The sequence below is a fragment of the Nomascus leucogenys genome, chromosome 18, assembly GCF_006542625.1.
Source record: "Nomascus leucogenys isolate Asia chromosome 18, Asia_NLE_v1, whole genome shotgun sequence".
Taxonomy (NCBI): Eukaryota; Metazoa; Chordata; class Mammalia; order Primates; family Hylobatidae; genus Nomascus; species Nomascus leucogenys.
Window position 1 is genome coordinate 23,005,334 of NC_044398.1, and position 22,901 is coordinate 23,028,234.

Below are 22,901 nucleotides of genomic sequence, written 5' to 3' on the forward strand. Positions count from 1 at the left end.
TTGGTTTGTTTTAAAGGATCCTCAGGTGATTCTAATCCATGGTTAGGGTTGAGACCCGCAAGTTAGGGAATGGCCACTTGTCTCTCACTCCCGACAGGCTGCAGGGACTTTTCCTAGCTAGCTCCATTAGTAACTCTTACCAAGTACATCTCAGATCTTAGCATGACTCTAACACCATTTAGTAACTGGTAATACCAACAGGGGTAGGTCACCGGAGGGAAAAATGAATCCTCAGAGACCTAATTCCATCTGACCTTCCCCTCCATTGGCCTTAATCAGGTAAGCCTCTGAGCCTGCCCACCTGTTTTTCTCTGTTTAGCATCAGTGGGAATAACTGTGGTCATCGGTGGAACTTACCAGGTTGGGTTTTGGTCTCTTCTAAGTGAAATGGAAGCATATTGGTGATAATGGAATTCATTCATCTCTTTCCAAATGTTCTAAAAAGTACACTTTATTAAATGTGAGATGCTTACTGGCAACTGAAACATGGGCCAGCGGAAAGTCATCGCCTCCCAAATGGCTGAACTCCCCACAATTTCACTCATGAAACAATTTCACTCATGAATATAATCATCAGGTCCAGGAATTGCAGGGTTTGCTTGCATTTTAGTCTTTAAGCTAAGAACTGAATTTCCAGGCAAACGTGTCTTGGTTGGGGAGAGCAGTCTTAAATGAAGAGTAGCCTTCAAACCACTCCATGTCTTTTTTCAAATTTCCTCAAAGGATAGGACTCACTTTCCAGCTGTAAAAAAATGTTCCCTTTCTCCTGCTTTGTGGTGTCCAAACTGTTGGAAGAACGAATGAGTCATGCTGACTCGAAGATGGACATCTTGAAGGCTGACAGCTGTGGTGTCACTCAAAACCAAGGAGGAATCACTTCTTCCTCATAACTCTTCCTTCTCCTCCTCTGCACAGATGCAAGCTGCCCGCTGACTATTCATAAAGGGGCGGCAGCCCAAAGTCCACACGGTGTTGAACACAGTGTCAACCAGGGAATCACAGGCTGCTTGAAAAAGATGAAGAGGGACAGAAAGGTTAACACTAATTTTGAAGAGTATTTCCAGGGATGACATGATACCCAGAGGAAAGTAGAGACAATAATCCAAATACAAAATTCAAAGGAAGGGCATCCATTTCAGAGAATGTTCTCAGAAAAGCTCCCGTCCAATCCAGTAAAGCAGAAGACACCTGGAGGTGCCCTCACATGTGGGCCCTTGGTCAAAACAATGGTGAGCAACCAGAACCTCCCACACCACCATGCTCACTCCATGGAGAATATTTTTTTGCAGAAGACTCCCTCACATGAACAACTATGTTTCCCATAGCTTTCCCATCTATGGCCATACCACCCAGAACACACCCAATCTCGCCTATAGCTTCACTGTTCAAGTATTGGATGAACAACCATTCATTGATGGAGAAACATTTGCATGGCTTGGATATGTTGGTTAGCCACTGTCTCAGGAGCCAAGGATACAGAGACAAAAGGCATCCTCAATTAAGGATTCTATAGTTTGGATAAAGAGGTGGACAGGTAAACAGACAGGTGGTATGGAAGCCCACAGAAAGGGTCTCTATCCCTTTGCAGGAAGGGTTATTAGAAGAGGTATCTTAGAGGAAGTAAGATATCTAAGTTTAGACTTCAAGAATGGTCAGGAAAATGAAGTACTGATGCATACTAAAACATGGATGAATCTTGAAAACATTATGCTAAGCAAAAGAAGCCAGACACAAAAGGCCGCATATTGTATGATTCCATTTATATGAAATTTCCAGAATAGGCAATCCATACAGAGAGTAAAATAGTGGTTGTCTAGGGCTGGGGTGGGGTAGGGGAGGTAGTGAGTAGTGACCGCTAATAGCTACAGGGTTTCTTTTGGGACTAATGAAAATGTTCTGGAATTAGATTGTGGTGATGGTTGTACAACTCTGTGAATATACAAAAACCACTGAAGTGTGTACTTTTAAAGGGTAAATTTTACAGTATGTGAATGATATATCAATTTTTTTAAGTTGGTTCATCGAAAAGATAAAAAATGTTAACAAAGTTTTAGCTAGACTAACCAAGAAAAAAAGAGAGGACTCAAATTACCAAATTCAGGAACGAGAGAGAAATGTCACTAACAATCTTACAGAAATAAAAAGGATTAGGGCTGGGCGTGGTGGCTCACACCTGTAATCCCAGAACTTTGGGAGGCCGAAGCAGGCAGATCACGAGGTCAGGAGACCTCCTGGCTAACAAGACCATCCCGGCTAACACGGTGAAACCCCGTCTCTACTAAAAATACAAAAAATTAGCCAGGCATGGTGGCGGGCCCTGTAGTCCCAACTACTCAGGAGGCTGAGGCAGGAGAATGGCGTGAACCCAGAGGCAGAGCTTGCAGTGAGCCGAGATCACACCATTGCACTCCAGCCTGGGTGATAGAGCGAGACTCCATCTCAAAAAAATAAAAATAAAAAGGATTATAAGGGAATACTATGAATAACTACATGCCAAAAAAAGTTGATAACTTGGATGGAATGGACAAATTTGTAGAGAGACATGAACTGCTGAAACTGACTCAAGAATAGAAAATATGAATAGATTACTAGTGTATATAAATACAATTACTAATCCAAGCTCGTGATTTAGTAATTAAAAACTTCCCCAAAGAAACCCAGTTCTACTTGGCTTTACTGGGGAATTTTACCAAACATTTAAAGAATTAATATCAATCCTTTCTAAGCTTTTTAAAAAGTTAGGAGAGAAGGGATCACTGCCCAACTCATTTTATGAGGTCAATATTACTCTAATACCAAAACCAAAGACATCACAAAAATAACAAACTATAGACTAGTATCTCTTATGAATATGGATGCAAAATCTTCCACAAAATACTAATAAACTGAATCCAGCAACATATAAAAAGGTTTACATCATGACTAAGTGGGATTTAGCCTAAGAATGCTAAACCATACTAAAATCAATTAATATGATACACTACCTCAATAGAATATAGAACAAATACCACATGATCATCTCAATAGATGCAGAAAAAACATTTGAAAACATCCAACACTTTTTCACGATAAAAACACTCAGCCAGGTGCAGTGGCTCATGCCTGTAATCCTAGCACTTTGGGAGACCAAGGCAGGTGGAGCACCTGAGGTCAGGAGTTCCAGACCAGCCTGGCCAAAATGGCGAAACCCCATCTCTACTAAAAATACAAAAATTAGCTGGGCATGGTGGCGGGCACCTGTAATCCCAGCTACTCAGGAGGCCGAGGCAGGAGAATTGCTTGAACCCAGGGTGCAGAAGTTGCAGTGAGCCAAGATCACACCACTTCACTCCAGCCTGGGCGTAAGAGTGAAACTCCATCTCAGAAAAAAAAAAAAAGAAAAAGAAAAATTAAAAGAAAACACTCAACAAACTGGGAAAAGAGGAGAACTCCCACAACCTAATAAAGGCCATCTAGAGACAGCCATAGCTAACAATCATGCTCAATGGTGAAAGACAAAATGTTTTTACTCTAAGATCAGAAACAAGACAAAAATGTCCACTCACAACACTTCTATTCAATGTTGTATTGGAAGCTCTAGCCAGGGCAATTAGGCAAGAGAAAAAAATTTTAAAAATCCAAATTGGAAAGGAAGATGATATGCAGATGGCATTATCTTATATATAAAAAAGACTATGGAATCCATGAAAAAAATATATTAGAACTAAGGAGTTATTTCAGCTGGGTTGCAGGATATAAGATCAATGCACAAAAATCAAATGAATTTCTATACATTATTAATAAATGATCTGAAAATAAAATTTAAATACCATTACATTTCAATAGCATTAAAAATAATAAAATACTTAGGAATAAATTTAACAGAAGTCCAAGATTTGTACTGTGAAAACTATAAACACATTGTTGAACTAAATTAAAGAAGACCTAAATAAATGGAAAGGACATTGATATAGATATAATTTTGTTAAGATGGCAATATTCTCAAATTGATCTATAGATTCAACAATAACCCTCTCAAAATTCTAGCTGCCATTCCTTGGAGAAATTGACAAGCAGTTCCTAAAATTCATATGGAAATGTGAGGGATCCAGAATATCCAAAATAGTCTTGACAAAAAAGTACACAGTTTAAGAACACATCTTGATTTCAAAATTTACTGCATAACAACAGTAACAGACAGCATGGTCCTGACATAGATCAGTGGAATAGAATTGAGCATCTAGAAATAGATCCTAACCTTTATGCTAACCTTTATGGTCAATTGATTTTTGACAAGGGTGCAAAAATAATTTAACATAGGAAAGAATAGTCTTTTCAACAAACGGTGCCAGAACAACTGAATATCCACATAGAAAAGAATGAAATTGGACCTTTTTCTTACACCAATATTAATTCAAAATGAATCACAAACCTAAATGTAAGAGCAGTAACAATTAAACTCTTAGAAGAAAACGTGAGTAAATCTTTGTGACCTTGGGTTAGGCAAAGGATTAATACATATGACACCAAAAGTACAAGTGACAAAAGAATAGATTAAAAAATAGATAAATTGGACTTAGAATTTGAAACTTCTGTGCTACCAATAATACTATCAAGAAAGTAGAGGGAAAAAAAAACAAAAAAAAAAGGGGGAGAAAATGTTTGCTAATCATGTATCTGATAAAGGACTTGAATATATAAAGAACTCTTACAACTCAATAATAAAAAGACACTACAATTTAAAAAGGGCCAAAGGATCCTAATAGACATCCAAGTATACATGCAATGGCCCATAAGCACATAAAGAGATGCCCAACATCAGTAACTGTCAGGGAAATGCAAATCAAAACCACCATGAGATACAACTTCACGTGGAGTAGGGTCTATAATTAAAAAGACAGATAATGACGAATATTGGTGAAGATGTGGAAAAACCTGAGCCTTCACAGTTTGCTGGTGGGAATGCAAAATGGTACAGCCACTTTGGAAAACAGTTTGGCAGCTCTTCAAAATGTTAAACACAGAGTTACCATTTAGCCCAACAATTCCTCTCCTAGATACATACCCAAAAGAAATGAAAACATATGTTTCCACAAAAATTTGTGCATAAATGTTCATAGCAGTATTATTCATACTAGCCAGAATGTAGAAACAACCCAAATGTCCATCAATTGATGAAGGGATACAGAAAATATGTTACAGCCATACAATGGAATATTATTCAACAATAAAAAGGAATGAAATACTGATACATTCTACAACATGGATAAACCTTGCCAAGTGAAATAAGTCAGTTACAGAAAACCATATATTGTATGATTCCATTTATATGAAATGTCCAGAATAGGCAGTTCTAGAGGTAGAAAGTAGATTCATGATTTCCTCGAGCTGGGCAGGGGGAGTTTGGGCAGAGACTGTTAATGGCCCTGGGGTTCCTTTTCAGGGTGATATGTTCTAAAATTGACTGTGGGATTGACTGCATAACTCTGTGAACATATTTAAAAGCATTTAAATGAGTGAATTGTATCATGTGTGAATTGTAGCTTAATAAATCTGTTTCAACAACAACAAAAAATGAATGATTAGGGCATTTCACACAGGGGCAGAAGGGAATGGGCCATCAACCCAAGCAGTTTGATTCACCAGGTTGGAAACACTTTGTGTAGATTCTACGAAGGGACATTTCTGAGCCTACTGAGGCCCATAAGGAAAAATCAAATATTCTGTGATAAAAATGAGAAATAAGCGATCTTTGAAAATGCTTTTTGATGGGTGGATTCACCTCACAGAATGGAACCTGTGTTTTGATTCACCAGGTTGGAAACACTCTTTTTGTAGAATCTACAAAGGGACATTTCTGAGCCCATTGAGACCTATAAGAAAAACATCTAATATCCCATGATAAAAACTAGAAACAAGCTATCTGAAAATGCTTTGTGATGTGTGGATGCATCTCACAGAAAGGAAACTGTGTTTTGATTCACCACGTTGGAAACACTCTTTTTGTAGAATCTACGAAGGGGCAGTTCTGAGCCCACTAAGGCAGGAGTCAGGAGACAGACCAGAAATGTCCAAGATAATGGTGGAGAGAAAGGCTAGGGCTGAATCAAAACGGGCCATGTACGGCATACTGAGGAGTTTGGATTTCATCCGTAAGGAGGAGGAATCTATTGAATGATTTACATAGGGGGTTGAGATGATCACATTCGTGTGGCATACCTGGTCCCAATGGTGACCATCAATTAGATGGGACACAGAGACTGGGTTAATTTGCAGTAACCAGGCAAGTAGGATATGAAAGAGATATTTGGGAGAATGAATCAATAGGACATTGCTTGCAGGAAGTAACTTGACCTGACCCTAGATTAGCAGCAGGTACTTTTTCACCCTCTGTAGAAACAGAATAGAATGATACTCCCTTTCATAGGGCACGCTGAATTATTCACATTTCCAAGCCCTCACACCTTCACCTCCAGACTGCACTCTAGACATTGATCTATGAAAAGATCCAAAATTCTCTCTACTGCAGACACTCTCTGTGGTGTGGAGCCAGCTCTTTATCAGCCTGCATTTCAACTCTTACCATCTAAAAATAGAAAATGCTAATTCATACCTGGATATAATATCCTGGCTTCAGAAACTGAGAGAGTAAAAACTTTTCCTAAGTAAATTAGGAAAAAGAAATTATAGTCAGTGCTAGAAACTAGGTAGCAAAGCAGTTGTTTAAAATAACTATCCTTGCTGGGTGTGGTGGCTCACACCTATAATCCCAGCACTTTGGGAGGCTGAGGCGGGCAGATCGCTTGAGTTCAGGAGTTCGAGACCAGCCTGGGCAACATGGCGTGACCCCATCTCTACTAAAAATACAAAAATCAGCTGGGCATGGTGGTGGGTGCCTGTAATCCCAGATACGTGGGAGGCTGAGGCACAGGAATCGCTTGAACTCGGAAAGCAGAGGTTGTAGTGAGCTGAGATCACACCGCTGCACTCCAGCCTGGGCAACAGAGTGAGATTCTGTCTCAAAAAAGTTTTTTAAAAATTTAAATAAAATAATTATCCTTAAGTATATAGAGACCTTTATGCAGAAAAGGTTTTTTGAGCTCCTACACTGACTGAAAACAAAATTAAAAAAAAAAAAAGCTTAAGCCAAACCAAGTGGTCCTATAAGGAATAATTCCTGATATGGAAAATTATTTAACAGTGGAATGGATAATCCAAGCCAGTTGGGCAATTCCTTCTCCAGCCTTAAATGATAGATTTTTATTTTTCTGGGAAGGCTTTGGTATAGCCGTTTACCTTCAGGAGTGGTGCCAGCAGCTCGCGGGCAGGACAGCAAGAACTTGAGTGAAGGAGTGCCCAGAATCTTTCCTTCACCATTTCTTGCTCAGCCACAGTGTTCCATAAAGAATATTCAGTGAGCTCTGATGATCTCTTTGAGTCAAGGGGTTCTGGCTATATCTCGGTGTGAAAACAGGAACAAAACTCCCTGTACATGCCATTGAGATACCTACCTTCCACTTTGGAGACAAAGCCCAGACTCCGCTTAAGGTCAGAGCAGATTGAGTGGAGACACCATCGGAATTTTGCATCACAGCGATATTTGTTGGCACCGCAAGTGTCATAACAGACATCCAGCTGGTTGCAGCACTTTGTCATTGCTGGAATGCCCAAGTCCATCTGTGGAAAAGTGAAGGAAGGGAAAAGAAGGGGAAGAAATGCCACGTTTAGACTAAGGACCTTAGGCAACCTTGCCCACCTTGTTATTAACTAGCTGGTTCTCACTTTTCTATCACATATCCTGATCAATTCAGAAACACCAATGACTCAGTAGAATACCAACAGTCACAGGATTACAAGTTTTCATTGTTACTTAGTTCTTAGTTCAATAAGTGATTCTGGCCATTTTTCACCTTTTTTTTTTTTTAAATGTTAGTAATTTTAAAATTCAGAGGCAGCTTACAGTAATGAAAATAGAGACCAGAAGGGTAGTCAAGAGAGCAGAGCCACAGGTCTTCTAAATTTAATTAACACTTAACAGTCCCATGTGAGATTTTGTGTGAGCAAAGGATTCTACTGCTAAGAAGTATAAAAAAAAAAATTCAGCCTCAGTTCATCAAGAGATCACCAGCATCCCAGACAGCAGTATTTTAAGGGTGTGCGTGTGTGTGCGTGTGTGTGTGTGTGTGTGTGTGTTGGAAAGTAGAGTGGGTATAGAACACACAGCTCCTGATCACAAGAGGACTCTGGTCAAACCATAACATTTCACACACACCCATGATTACTAAGCGTCCTATAAACAACTGTAAATGTAGTGGCATAAACTGTGTCACTAAGTTCATAAAATGCCACATGTGTCTGGGTATGGTGGCTCACGGCTGTAATCCCAGCACTTTGGGAGGCCAAGGTGGGTGGATCACTTCAGGCCAGGAGTTTGAGACCACCCTGGCCAACATGGTGAAACCCCGTTTCTACTAAAAATACAAAAATTAGCAGGGCGTGGGGTGTGTGTGTGTGTGTGTGTGTGCAGATTTCTATGATGTCAGCACTCCAAACATAGCCAGTTTGGCACTACTAACGTGAAGTCAGCTGCTTGTAAAAGTCATGACAATATGTAACAATCAGCTCTCACTGGCAAGCACCAGCTGGCTCCGGCACATCACTGGAATGGTCCACTAATTTCAATAAATCAAACCTGTCAGATGTATCTCAAATTAAGTTATGTCATGATGCCCTAAGTCTCAGCTGACATTTTCAGTGGTGATTTCAAAGTTCTGATCCACTACCAAGGGCTTATCTGAGGGACAGCTGTCCCCGAGAAAAGGAAATCAGATATCTTCTTTGAAAATTCTCTCCCTCATATCCAATTTAAAATGCTTCATTGTATTGTTCAACTTTTTTCCAGAAACAATCACTTCCATCAAGGATAACTCTAGGATTGCTCTCAGTCAAAACCAACCAACCAAGAAGGTAATGCTGGCAGTACATACACTTTCTGGTACCTTGAGACCCAGGAAATAGGAGCCGCAGCCGTTGGGCTCTTGGGGCTTGTAGCCAGGTCTGGGCATTGGTGCCTTTCCTTGCAGGAGGAAGAAAGGAAAGAAGCAAGAAGAAATATTTAGAAATCAAGCATTTGGGAACATTCATCAAATGAAAATTTTCTAAAAGCATATTTCACTTTTTCTTTAAAAGTCACTGTTCCTCACATCCAAATCAGGTGATGATGATGATGATGTCACAGAAGAATAATGACTTTCAAACCACTTTGACTTTTTCTCCTAATCTCAAAAAATTTCATGAGCACTTTTTTTTTTTTTTTTTTTGAGACAGGGTCTCTCTCTGTTTCCCAGGCTGGAAGTGCAGTGGTGTGATCTTGGCTCACTGCAACCTCCGCCTCCTGGGTTCAAGCGATTCTCCTGACTCAACCTCCCGAGTAGCTGGGATTACAGGCATGTGCCACCATGCCCAGCTAATTTTTGTATTTTTAGTAGAGACAGGGTTTCACCATGTTGGCCAGGTTGGTCTCGAACTCCTGACCTCAAGTGATCCACCCGCCTTGGCCTCCCAAAGTGCTGGGATTACAGGCGTGAGCCACCGCACCCAATGAGCACTTATTTACTGACATTTCTAATGTTTTTTAAGTGCATAACATTGAAGATAAGGGCCATGGCAAAACCCAACTAAAACTCAAGGTTCCTCATTCCTTCACTGCAAGACCACTCACCACTCAAAGAACAAAAAGAACACAACTTGATCATACACTTAAGCAATCGGAATTGTAGCAGCACCACAAAAGGGTTTAACTTGCAGGAAATTCAAGCAAGATTCCATAAATGTAGACAGAGTATTATTGAGCAAAGAGAAAAGAAATCACCCTGATATGATATCGTAGGCATTTCCTTCATAGAACTAAGCAGAAATGATCTGAACAGCTTTGAATTTCCGTTTTTTAAGATCTTTCAAATGTGTAGAGAGAAGCTTTATCAGCTATATCAATGGCAGTGCTCACAGGTAAAGATAACCTTGACCTGGGATGACCTCAGGACAGCCATCTGCAGTGGGTATTTTATCCCATTATCCAGATAAGAAACTCGGGCTAAGAGGTCACATGATTTGCCTACCATCATAGAGAAAGTGAGGGAAATAGGATATAAAGTCAGATTTCCTGTTTGTCTCCAAAGCCTATGCTCCTTCACCACATCTCTGCCTCTTTTTAGGAGATACAAGACCTAGTGTTAAGACTGGGGAAATGTGCTAAGAATAATTAATCCTTAGAATAGGGCATATGACTTTCTTTCTTTCTCTTTCTTTCTTTCTTTCTTTCTTTCTTTCTTTCTTTCTTTCTTTCTTTCTTCTTTCTTTCTCTTTCTTTCTTCTTTCTTTCTTCTTTCTTTCCTTTTTCTTCCTTCCTTCCTTCCTTTCTTCCTTTCTTCCTTCCCTCCTTCTTTCCTTCCTTCCTTCCTCCTTTTCTTCTTCTGCTTTTCTTCTTTCTTTCTCCTTCCTTCTTTCCTTCCTTCTTCTCCTACCAGGTATTTATTTTTAATTATTTTATATTATGAAATATTTCAAAACTGTTGAAAATCAGAGAAACAAACAGCCATGTACCAAATGCACAAACGTAATAAATGTTAACATTTGCCAAACTTGCTACAAATGTTTTTTTTTTTAATTAAATGTGACAGTTCAAGTACAGGTTCAGGTGCAGTTGAAGCCTCTTTGCACTCATCATTCTGTTTTAATGTTTAGATACTAAGTTTATGTTTTAAAGCCCTCACTTCGTATCATTCTGCAAAATTGTCTTGATTATTCTTGGACCTTTACTGTCACAAAGAATTTTGCAACTTTTTTTAATTTGTAGAATCAACTTAGTAAATTCTACAAGAAAGATGGCCAAGAGTTTGATTTAAAAATCCATCGAATGTATAGATTTGGAGACAATTGCCTTTCTTAGGATACTCAGTCTTCCCAAATATGGACACGGTATAGTTCTGTATTTACTTAGGTCTTTCTGTGTGTCATTCAACAGAGCACTGCAATTTTCTCCATATGTGTATTATACTTTCTATATACCTATATTATTCAGATCCTTAAACAAGATAGAATATCTCATAAAAATCCAGAGCTAAGTAAGACTCATGCCTCTGGTATAGTAAATCTGCACTTTCCTGGAACCCAGGCTGCTTCTAGCTTTCTGCTCTGCCAGCCCTAGAGTGTAGCCCTGGCTCTCATGGTCTAATATGGCACTTGAGCCAACACATCCATATTACCTGTAGCAGAATGGCAGGAGTTGGAAGGGTCCAGCCCCTCTCTTCAGTAAACACTCCAGAATGTTATACATGTCACTTCCTCATACTTCCCTCTGGCCAGACCTTAATCAAATGGCAAAATCTGGTTGCCAAGGTGGGCTAGGAAATGAAGTGGGCAGCCATGAGCCCAGCTAAAACGTGGAAGGAGGGGCTTTATACTGTAGAAAAGGGGAAGAATGGATATTAGGGGACACTAAGCAGTTTCTGCCACAGTTTGGGTATTTGTTGCTGTGATACATGTGGTTATAAGATTGTGGTCCAAGATGACTTCCAATGATCCCCACCTCCTGGTATTCACCCCCTTGTATATAGTCCCAGGAGTGGTCTGTGTGACCCAGAGAATACTGCAGAAGTGGAGGTGTGTTCCTCCTAAGATTAAGCTATAAAAGAGCATGATTTCTGTCTTGGGCTCTCTTACTCTCCCTCTCTCTCACCGTTCACTCTAGGGGAAGTTATGTCATGAACAGTCCCATGGAAAGACCCATGTGGCAAAGAACGAAAACCTCCTGCCAATAGCCACGTGAATTTAACAACACATCCTCCAGCCCCAGCTGCATCTCCAGAGATTGGCAGCATCAGCTGGGCAGCATGACCTCAACCTTAGGAGAAACTGAGCCAGAATTGCCCAGCAAAGCTACTCCAGGATCCCTGAACCTCAGCAACTGTGTGATATAATCTTTGCTATTGTAAGCTGCTAAGTTTCGAGGTACCTTGTTGCTCAATAATATATAACTGTTGCAGTTGCCATTATGAATTTTTTTTTCAGACGGAATCTCACTCTGTCGCCCAGGCTGGAGTGCAGTGGTGCAATCTTGGCTCACCACAATCTCCGCCTCCCAAGTTCAAGTGATTCTCCTGCCTCAGCCTCCTGAGTAGCTGGGGTTACAGGCGCGCACCACCACACCCAGCTAATCTTTGTATTTTTAGTAGAGATGGGGTTTCACCATATTGGCCAGGCTGGTCTCGAACTCCTGGCCTCAAGTGATCCACCCATCTTGGCTTCCCAAAGTGCTGGGATTACAGGCGTGAGCCACCTTGCCTGGCCTGCCATTATGATTTTAATCTCTGTTATATTTTTTCTATGACAGCTTTATTGAGCTATAATTCATATATCATATACATTCACTCATTTAATGTGTACAATTCAATGGTTTTGGCTTATCCACAGAGTTGTCCAGTCAACACCATAATCTAATTTTAGAACATTATAATCTCAAAAAGAAATCTTGTACCCATTAGCCACCTCTCCCATCTCCCTACCCGAAGCCCTAGGCAACTCCTTCACATGAATTAAATCATACAACATGTGGCCTTTTGTGTCTGGCTTCTTTCTCTTAGCATAATGTTTTCTGGTTTCATACATGTTGTAGTATGTATCAGTACTTAAGTTCTTTTTATTAACAGAAAAACTTTCCATTGTATAGACATACCACATTTTTTTGCCCATTCATCGGTTCATAGACATTTGGGTTGTTTTCACCTTTTAGTAATACTGCTACAAATATTTGTAGACAGGTTTTTGTGTGGACATGTGTTTCATTTCTCCATAAGAATAGGATTGCTGGGTCACATGGTAACACTCTTGAACATTTTAAGGAATTGCCACACTGTTTTCCAAAATGGCTGCACCACATTCCCAGCAGCAATGCGTGAGGGTTCCCATTTCTCCACATCCTCACTAACACTTGCTATTGTCTGTCTTTTTTATTATAGCCATCCTGGTGGAAGTGAGGTGGTGTTTCACAGTAGTTTTGATTTGCATTTCTCTAACGATTATGTTGAGCATCTTTTTATGTGCTTATTTGCCATTCATTTAAATTCTTTTGGAAAATGTCTATTTAAATCCTCTACCCACTCTATAATTGAGTTATTTATCTTTTTACTGTTGAGTTGTAGGTGTTCTTTATATATTTTGGAAGCAAGTGCCTTGTCAAATCTGCAAATATTTTGTGCCATTCTGTGGGTTGTCTTTTTACTTTTTTGATGGTGTAACTATTCATTCATTTTCATCTTTTTTTTTTTAAGAGATGGGGTCTCACTCTGTCACCCAGGTTGGAGTGCAGTGCAGTGGCATAATCATAGCTCACTGCAGCTTCAAACTCCCGGGTTCAAGTGATCCTCCTGCCTCAGCTGTCCAACTGGCTATGACTGCAGGTGCATGCCATCATGCATGGCTAACTTGTAAGTTTTTTTTTATAGAGATGGGGTCTTGCTATGTTGCCCAGGCTGGTCTTAAACTCCTAGGCTCAAGCAGCTCTCCAACCTCAGCTTAATGAGCTGCTAGAATTACAGGCATGAGCCACTGTGCCCTGCTTCTTTTCTTTTTTTATTTTATTTTTTGAGACAGGGTCTCTCACTCTGTCACCCAGGCAGGAGTGCAGTGGTGTGATCTTGGCACACTGCAGCCTCAATCTCCCAGGCCCAGGCAAGCCTCCCACCTCAGCCTCCCTAGTAGCTGGGACTACAAGTGCTGTTACTGCACCTGACTAATTTTTGTATTTTTTGTGGAGATGGGGTTTGGCTATGTTGCCCAAGCTAGTCTTGAATTCCCAGACTGAAGTTATCCACCCATCTTGGCCTCCCAAAGGGCTGGGATTATAGGCATGAGCCACAGCACCCAGCCTTCTTTTTCTTATTGAGGTGAAATTCAGATAACATAAAATTAACCACCTTAAGGTATGCAATTAAGTACATTCACAATGTTGTACAACCATCACCTTTATCTAGTTCAAAAACATTTTCATCACCCCCAAGGTAGACCTTGTGCCCATTCAGCAGTCATTCCCTGTCTCAGGCAGTTTGGATGCTATAACAAAAATACCATAGACTGGATGGCTTACACGGCAGAAATTTATTCCTCATGGTGCTGAAGGCTGGGAATTCCAAGATCAGGGTGCCAGTGCATTCTGTGTCTGGTGAGGGCCTTCTTCCTGGCTTGCAGATGGCCTTGTCTTCTCTTCTTTCTCTTTCTCTTCTTACGAGAACACTAGTCTCATCACGGTAGCCCCACACTCAAGATAGCGTCTCAGCTCACTACAACCTCCGCCTCCTGTGTTCAAGCCATTCTCCTGCCTCAGCCTCCTGAGTAGCTGGGATTACAGGCGCCTGCCACCACGCCCGGCTAATTTTTTGTGTTTTTAGTAGAGACAGGGTTTCACCATGTTGTCCAGGCTGGTCTCAAATGACTGACCTCAAGTGATCTGCCCTCCTTGGCCTCCCAAAGTGCTGGGGTTACAGGCGTGAGCCACGTTGCCCAGCCAGAGAGTGAAACATCTTTTTAATAACTTTGCTGAAAAGGGGATTTGCCACAGACTTGGCTCGGTTTCTTGGGTTGCCATCTGCCTTCTTGCCCACGATAACTCACAGAAGATAAAACTCTGGGCCGGGTGCGGTGGCTCACGCTTGTAATCCCAGCACTTTGGGAGGCCGAGGCGGGCGGATCACGAGGTCAGGAGATCGAGACTACGGTGAAACCCCGTCTCTACTAAAAATACAAAAAATTAGCCGGGCGTGGTGGCGGGTGCCTGTAGTCCCAGCTACTCGGAGAGGCTGAGGCAGGAGAATGGCGTGAACCCGGGAGGCAGAGCTTGCAGTGAGCCGAGATTGTGCCACTGCACTCCAGCCTGGGCGACAGAGCAAGACTCCGTCTCAAAAAAAAAAAAAAAAAAAAAAAAAAGAAGATAAAACTCTGCTATTCTAGTTTGAAAGATACCGGAATGGAATTCCTATCCAGCCTGCAGCTGATGATGGTTATTTTTATTTTATTTAATGTTTTATGTTAACTGCAGAAATTCTATTTAGAAACGAAGCTGAAAGTATAAGTTCTAAGACAAAAGGTAATGGTTTCACTCTAGGCAGAAACAGAAATCGTTCAAGGGTACCATATCCTCAAATTATCGTTTGAGTAGCTTATGGTTGATGTTTTAAGTCTAGGCATTAATAATGTATCATATCCACACATGTTTTATTTTCTGGCTGGAGCTGTTTGTAGGAGTGAGAGGCCGACAACTTGATCCTGTTCAAATTCAAATTTTAGCGTTCATAAAAAAAGTTTTATTGGAACACAGCCACACTATTATGATTTAGCTATGGCTGCTTTCACAGAAAAAACAGCAGAATACTGTTCTAATCTTGATGTGAGGATGGTTTTCTAATCAAGACATAAATTCAGAAGCCATAAAGAAAGAGACTGACAGATTTGATCTTATAAAACTTAAAAGCTTCTGAATAAAGCGAAATACCATAAAAGTCTTAAAAGACCAACTGGAGGGAGATCGAGAAGTGTTAGCCAAGAATCCCAAGAGCTCTACCTGCCAGTGGTAGACACTGCCTCCTGGGCCCACCCTTTTACCTCTCTGTCACTGGAAACAGCAGTAAAAACTTTCAGGGTTTTGTGTCCCAGGGCAAGAGTTTTGCCTTCCCGGGAGGGTGTGTCCATCCTCTCCACCCAGCTGGTTCCCCCAAGGTGCTAGCAGAGAGTGAGTACGCTTTATTAAAAGGTACATCTGCAGAGAACCACTGTGGCACACATTTACCTGTGTAACCAAACTGCACATCCCGCACATGTACCCCAGAACTTAAAAATCAACATTAAAAAAAGGATTAACATTTATATTTCCAAAAGAAATTCACGGGAGTGCTTTTTTCCTATCTCAGGCAGCAATAGTTCTTATCACTCTTCTTTTAAATTTTGCCACTCTGTTGGCTAAAAGCGGTATCTCATTGTTATTTTAATTTGTAAGCCCCTGATCAATACTGAATTCAACCATATTATTTGTATGCAAACCATTTAGTTTTTCTTTTCTGTCAATTGCCTATTTCCATTCTTTGCTCATTTTTCTTTTAGATCTTTCGCCTACCTATTTCTTCATAGTTTGTAAGAACCTTTTTGTAGTATACATATTATGTCTTTGTCATTTGTTTTACAATTTTCCACTCAATAATATGATATTTCTATTAATATTGTATTGTTATAAAGAACAGATAATGATACCAAATGAATAATATGAGTATTTACTAAACTATTATAGGCATGGCTTCATCAACAACCCCAACTAGCTGTCTCAAACATGAGAAAATAAAATAATTTCCAGGCCGGGCATGGTGGCTCACACCTGTAATCCCAGCACTTTAGGAGGCCCAGCAGGGAAATCACCTGAGGTCATGAGTTTGAGACCAGCCTGGCCAACATGGTGAAACCCCGTCTCTACTAAAAATACAAAGTAGCTAGGCATGGTGGCGCATGCCTGTAATCCCAGCTACGCCAGGAGGCTGAGGTAGGAGAATCATTTGAACCTGGAAGGCGGAGGTTGCAGTGAGCCGAGATGGTACCACTGCACTCCAGCCTGGGTGACAGAGGGAGACTCCGTCTCAAGAAAAACAAAATTCCAGAAAAAAAGAGAAAGGTATGTCCTCCTTCCTCCCAGAAACACTCAGATGCACCATGACTAATACATCAATGGAACACAGCAGGACAGAGGCAATTCTCCTGAAGAGAAGAACTCTGTATTTCAGTCGCTAAAACAGATTAAGTTACTACGTAAGGTGGGGTGACCAACTTGTCCTGGCTTGCCTGGTACCGTCCCGGTGGTAGTACTGAAAGTCCCACATCCCAGGAGCATCTCCCCTCCTCCCTGAGTCCCCAGCAGACTAGGAGGTCAGTCGCCCAAAAACTAGAATAATCTGTTTGCCTCTAAGCCAGTGGCTGTTTTCTTTTTTTGGGCTCTGGATCCCCTGGAAAATCTGATGAAGTCTTTGAGTTATTTCCCTGGAAAAAGATACAAACTCACAGGTTTATAAAATTTTGCTGTAAAACTTCAGATAAAAATTCTCTTTAAAAAATAGACTGATATTTATTTTTATTTATTTATTTGTTTATTTTTGAAACTTAATCTCGCTCTGTTGCCCAGGCTGGAGTGCAATGGCGTGATCTCGGCTCACTGCAACCTCTTCCTCCAGGGTTCAAGTGATTCTCCTGCCTCAGCCTCCCAAGTATCTGGGATTACGGGGCGCGCCACCACGCCCGGCTAATTTTTGTATTTTTAGTACAGATGGGGTTTCACCATGCTGGCCAGGCTGGTCTCAAACTCCTGACCTCAAATGATCCACCCGCCTCAGCCTCCCAAAGTGCTGGGATTACAATAGACAGATATTTAAAGAAACCTTTAAGATACTCTTGGAACTAAATCCAGGAAGAAATTCATTTTCAGGATCTTTTATTAAAGTGTGAAAGTGTGAACAATATCATTATAGAAACTCTGCTCCATTGACCCAACTCCAGAGACCTTCGTGAGGCAGATAACTCTTCAGTTGTTGTTCTCTTGAGGAACTTCTTTCAGAAGCTGAGAGGCTGTTGTCCAGCCACTGGGATTTCTGGGATTTTTCATTTTTATGTCGAAAGAGAGCTGGAAGAATCTGAATGCAATTAACCTGTTCACTAGACTGTCTTTCTCATAACGTTTATAAAATTTGTTTGGTACCTGCCATGCTCTATATATACCACTGATTCTTTATGTATATTATCTTTAATTCTTACAACACCTTTGCAAGGTGGGTATTAGTAACATTATTTTTACATATTTGAGGAAACTAAGGTTGAGAGAGTCAGATAACTCGCCCAAGGTCACCAGCAATGGGGTATTTTCTCCTAAATTCAAACCCATGATTTTTCCATTACTATGCTTATTTCTCAAAGTCTGGTTCAAAGACTACCCATTAAAAGTGTGGTTCCAAGGTCCCACCACAGACCTACTGCATCAGAATCTCTGGATATGGAAAAGGGTATCTATATTTTGGAAGCGATTCTCAAGGAAATCTTGTTTGCATTGGTACAGACTCCTTTTTTTTTTTTTTTTTTTGAGGCGGAGTCTCGCTCTGTTGCCCAGGCTGGAGTGCAATGGTGAGATCTCGGCTCACTGCAAGCTCCGCCTCCCAGGTTCACACCATTCTCCTGCCTCAGCCTCCCCAGTAGCTGGAACTACTGGCACCCGCCACCACACCCGGCTAGTTTTTTTTGTATTTTTAATAGAGACAGGGTTTCACCATGTTAGCCAGGATGGTCTCGATCTCCTGACCTCGTGATCTGCCTGCCTCGGGCTCCCAAAGTGCTGGGATTACAGGCGTGAGCCACCACGCCCAGCTGGTACAGACTCCATAATAACAGTTGTGCTAAGTATGCCATTGACACACGCTGGATCTTGTCATATTTATAGCCCACTTGTTTGACAAATACAGATTTTGTGTGTTGGCACGAGAACAAATTACTTTAGATATGAGAAGCACGGAAAACAATGTTGACAACGCTATCATGGGCTACCGGGATACATACACAGTTTTATCTGCCTGCATAATTTAACCTGTGGGCTGAAGTTCTCTAAGAATGACGTCATAGAATGGCACTCCTTTACCTTGGCTGTGCTTTGCAATCACCTGGGAAAAATGTTAAAATACTGATGTCTGGGGCCAACCCACAGAAATTTTGATTTAATTGATTTGGTGCCAGGTGTTGTTAAAGTCCCTCAGGTGATCTGAAGTGTACCCAAGTTAGAAAGCCACTGTTTGAGTAGTTAGTACCTATCAAAGGTAAAATCTGGCTGGTGCCGTGGCTCACGCCTATAATCCCAGCAATTTGGGAGGCCAAGTTGGGAGGATTGCTTGAGCCCTGGAGTTGGAGACCAGCCTGGGCAAGATGGTGAGATTCCCTTCTCTACAAAAAGTTACAAAATTATCTGGGCATAGTGGCGCACACCTGTAGCCCAAGCTAACTCGGAGGCTGAGGCAGGAGGATCTCCTAAGCCCAGAATCTCCCACTAATAAGAAACACCTGGGGTGGGCCCCAGCGATCTGTTTGAATCAGGCCTCCAGGGGCTTCAATTCACAGGTGAGTTTGAGAACCACTACTTAAAAGACGAGCACAGTGCATGAGAGATGTGTCACAAAGCAAACTACAAAAGAGCAGACTCGTCGTTAGGTGTTGTCTGTTCAAAAGATTGCTCGATTCACACACAGTCAGTTTGAGAAGGTATTTTGTACTCTTTCGGGCACAGCCGCCAGGTTTTTGGCTCTACTGGGTTCCAAGGTAAGGAGGCGTAACCGCCCATTTTTCTAAGTGTTTTTCAGGCCCCTCGTTGAACAGGTTGTTTTACACAAAGTGAGAAGAGTTATTTGCCTTCCTCTTCTATTTACTCTTCCCATCCCCCACCAGTTGCTGCTGGCTTCCACCCTGCCCAGCCAGAGGCTCTGCAACTAAAATTTGCTTAAGTCTTTTAATGCTGTTTTCCTAGAGAAGGAAGAAGGCATTTGGTTCTTGATTTCCTAATAAAAATTCCTGCTGTTGCCTATTTGCTGAACCACAGATACTAGTCCTGTGTTGATTCCAATGTCTGAAGTGAGTCAACCCCTTCCCTACCCCATCCATGCAAACGGGGTGAGCATAATCCAGTGGCAAGGCCTCTGCGTTGGTCCAACTGCCTTGGACAAATACATGGTTTTAGGGCCAGGTGGGTCCTAACAGACCAGGCATTTTTCTCTGTGAAACTTTCACAAAGAAGCTGCAGCATAGATGGTTAAAACATAGATTTTAACCATAGATTGTTAAAACATCTATGCTGCAAAACTTTGGGTCCTGATGCAATGATTAACCATTACCTCCTAGTCACTCTTAGTGTATAAGGAAGCGATTTTCCCCACTCAAAAAGGAATAGAGAGACTTATGGGTGAGTCTGGGAAGTATGTAGTTTTTTTGTGCATCTCTTCAAAGCTGACTTTTCTCTGCTGAGTATTTGGAGAAAATATTTCTCAAATGTGTTTTCCTGTTAGGCTAAACTGACTCACCATTTTCATTTCTAATCCCATGATGAGATAGTTGATAAACCATAAAACTAATGCTACCTGAGACCTGAGACTGTGCATGCTTTGGAAAACGTTTTCATGCGCATTGGCAATTACACTATGCCACCCAGCTTCAAGGCCTGGGGCTCCACATTTTGCTCCCATTACATTAATTTCCAGGGCCCAGTGAAGGAAGCAGTGGGACCAGGGGCTCCGTGCCGGCAGCCAGGTGTGCACCTTATCTCCTGTGTACCCCCAGTCATATTCAGGCAAGGTAGGGGAAGTGCTCCTGCCAGCTCACAATTCTACATGTGGCGCCAAGCCCGAGGGACAGCCCCTGGGATCCCTGGTGAGCCACGAACCCTTCCTCTCCACAGCAGGCCTGTCACTGCCGAGGCTGCAGGCAGGGACAGCTCCCTTGAGAAAGTCCAGCAAATTGATGCCAGTCAGGAACTGAGAGCTGGGAGGACGGTGTGAACTGCAGCAGGGGGAAGGGAGAATTTGTTTCCAAGCTGAGCACAGAGCAGCTGAGGAGGTGGTTTCGCCCCGTGGCCGATTTTTCTCTGAATGTTCGGCTTCAGTTTTCATCCCTGGGAACTCCTCACAGAGACCTCTCATACCCACCCTCCTTCTTCCCACCCCAGGTACCCTTTTTCCTAAGAACTGCCTCACAACAAACTCATTAAAATGGCCCAGGGAAGGTTTCCCAGATACAATACAGGAAGTTCAGTGAAATGTGAGTTTGAGATAAACAACGAAGAATTTGTCAGGATAAATATGTCCCAGATATTTCACTGGACATACTTACACTAATGACTTATTTATTGTTTATTTGGATTTCACATTTCACTGGGTGTCCTACATTTTTATCTGCTAAATCTGGCAGCTCTAAGTGGATAACAGGAAAAAGTGCAAGACAGATAGTGACCTCTCTGGGGCTGTTCATGGGTCCACCAGCAACAGTTTTTACTGAAAGAGAAACCGCACACTCACCATATCGGCACCTGTACTGACAGACTCCATTCTTCCCTCCCAGCAGCTCCAGAAAAGAATCGAAGTAGCTGTTGACAGATTCAAAGCTTCCCCGGAGGTGCCGAAGGCCCCAGTCTGAATAGGACTCCTCTGCATCAGGGCTCGTGTCGCTCTGAGCCAGGCCACCCCCAAGGCTGAGCCACAAAACCAAGAAGCCACTGGCCAGCTTCATCCTGCAGCCAGGTAGGTACTGGCTTCTCTCCTCCAACCCCAGCCAGTGTCCCAGAAGTCCAGGGACAAACCCCCTACCCAGATGTCAGGCAGGACTGGGAAAGGGATTATCTGGAACATTCAATCTGTCTGTTCCCCAGAGGTGGACTTTAAACATAGCTATGGAGGTTGGGATGAGATCAGGGCAATTAGAAAGAGGGCAAAGGTTAGGGAGTGGGGAGGGCCAGGGAGAGAGAACACTTCAAAGTGGATTCTACTACCCTGGAGGGAGGGAGATGTTGGCCAGCTTCTGAGACGCAGGAACGGTGAAGGATTCGGAGTTCTACCCCGATCAGCTTGTTAACCTATTGATCAGTTACAAGTGTGGCTCTTCAGGGCCAGCCTCTTGATAGAAGAGCTTGACCGAAGGTCCTAGCCGCACCCCTCAGCCAGCTACCTACACAGTCTCCAAGGAGAGTCAGGAGGATGTGTAGAGGGCTCAGGAAAGCCCCAGCGGTAGGAATTAATAGTCACTTTACCAAGGGTCACGATATTGTCAGAGTAGGCACCAAGTGTGTGTTAAGTAGAAGTTCAGATTTGAGACCCTAGCTTCTGCTTTGGAACCCACCTGGCTCTGACTCATAAATCCTCTAATTTGGCAGAGCTCCCAGATGTAGCCATCTGAGTGCAGGGACATTTTTGCTTCTATTTACAGCAGTATCTTTGTTTACACTCAGCGTAAGTGGATCATAAGACAAGATCTACAGATGGTCCAAGGACGATTCTGGGGGCACTCGGCTCTCCTGGTGGTGTTTTTCCTTTGAATTACTTAAAAGTCAGAGGGTTTATCAAATAGTCTATTTGGGAGTGTAGGCTTTTAAGATTGTTGACTGAAGTCTAGTGTTTTGGCATCATTTTCAGTTTAGACTCTGCTTTTAGTTGTGTGAAGAAATGCCATCTATAAAATCACTAGTCTAGGGCCGGGCATGCCTGTAATCCCAGCATGGTGGCGCATGCCTGTAATCCCAGCATTTGGGAGGCCAAGGCGTTTGGATCACCTGAGGTCAGGAGTTTGAGACCAGCCTGGCCAACATGGCAAAACCCTGACTCTACTGAAAATACAAAAATTAGCCAGGCAAGGTAGCAGCCGCCTATAATCCCAGCTACTAGGAAGGCCAAGGCAGGAGAATCACTTGAACCCAGGAGGTGGAGGTTGCCGTGAGCCAAGAGCACGCCATTGCACTCCAGCATGGGTGACAAGAGCGAAACTCTGTCTCAAAAAATAATAATAATAAAATAATCACCAGTCTATAAAAATGATACCTTTATGGACCACATGAATCACTTAGCTCCTTTCTCAAATGTTTGTCTGGAAAGCCCCATGGAAAATAATGAATTAAATGAATTAATTTCCTCATTTTCAGTCAATGTGTTTGGCTAAAGACTCAGACTCCAGGAAGGGCAGTGGTTAAAAATTATTCATAGTCACGACAATGCCACCCAGTATTTTAAAGCATCTATACTTTTTCAAACCACTTTCATACATATGCACATACACAGAGGCACACACATACACACGCACATATGCACAAATGTTCATGCCAGTTT

General features: G+C 42.0%; 1 protein-coding gene across 3 annotated transcripts; it reads right to left on the minus strand.

Moving 5' to 3' along the window:
- Positions 1–12: 12 nt before the first annotated feature.
- On the minus strand, positions 13–21,436 carry PLA2G12B (phospholipase A2 group XIIB). Of its 3 annotated transcripts, none has more exons than XM_012502897.2 (4): positions 21,105–21,436; positions 8,967–9,055; positions 7,491–7,656; positions 13–1,003 (listed from the first exon to the last, which is right to left on the minus strand). In XM_012502897.2, exons 1-4 carry the CDS (start codon positions 21,313–21,315, stop codon positions 885–887), a joined length of 585 nt encoding a protein of 194 aa, XP_012358351.1. In that variant the 5' UTR covers positions 21,316–21,436; the 3' UTR covers positions 13–884. The 3 variants fall into 3 exon arrangements, with proteins under 3 accessions (XP_012358351.1, XP_003271283.1, XP_030653610.1); XM_003271235.2 differs by having other exon boundaries at positions 13–1,006; XM_030797750.1 differs by lacking the exon at positions 8,967–9,055 and having other exon boundaries at positions 13–1,006.
- Between the last annotated feature and the right edge of the window lie 1,465 nt (positions 21,437–22,901).

Bases quoted from the DNA above. Each gene is read 5' to 3' on its own strand.
- PLA2G12B (XM_003271235.2), bottom strand. From the start codon at position 21,315: ATGAAGCTGGCCAGTGGCTTCTTGGTTTTGTGGCTCAGCCTTGGGGGT. The intron at 9,056-21,104 runs GTGAGTGTGCGG...TCCTCCTGCAAG, and splicing joins TCAGTACAGGTGCCGATATG to GAAAGGCACCAATGCCCAGA. The intron at 7,657-8,966 runs GTATGTACTGCC...ACTTTTCCACAG, and splicing joins GTCTCAAGGTACCAGAAAGT to ATGGACTTGGGCATTCCAGC.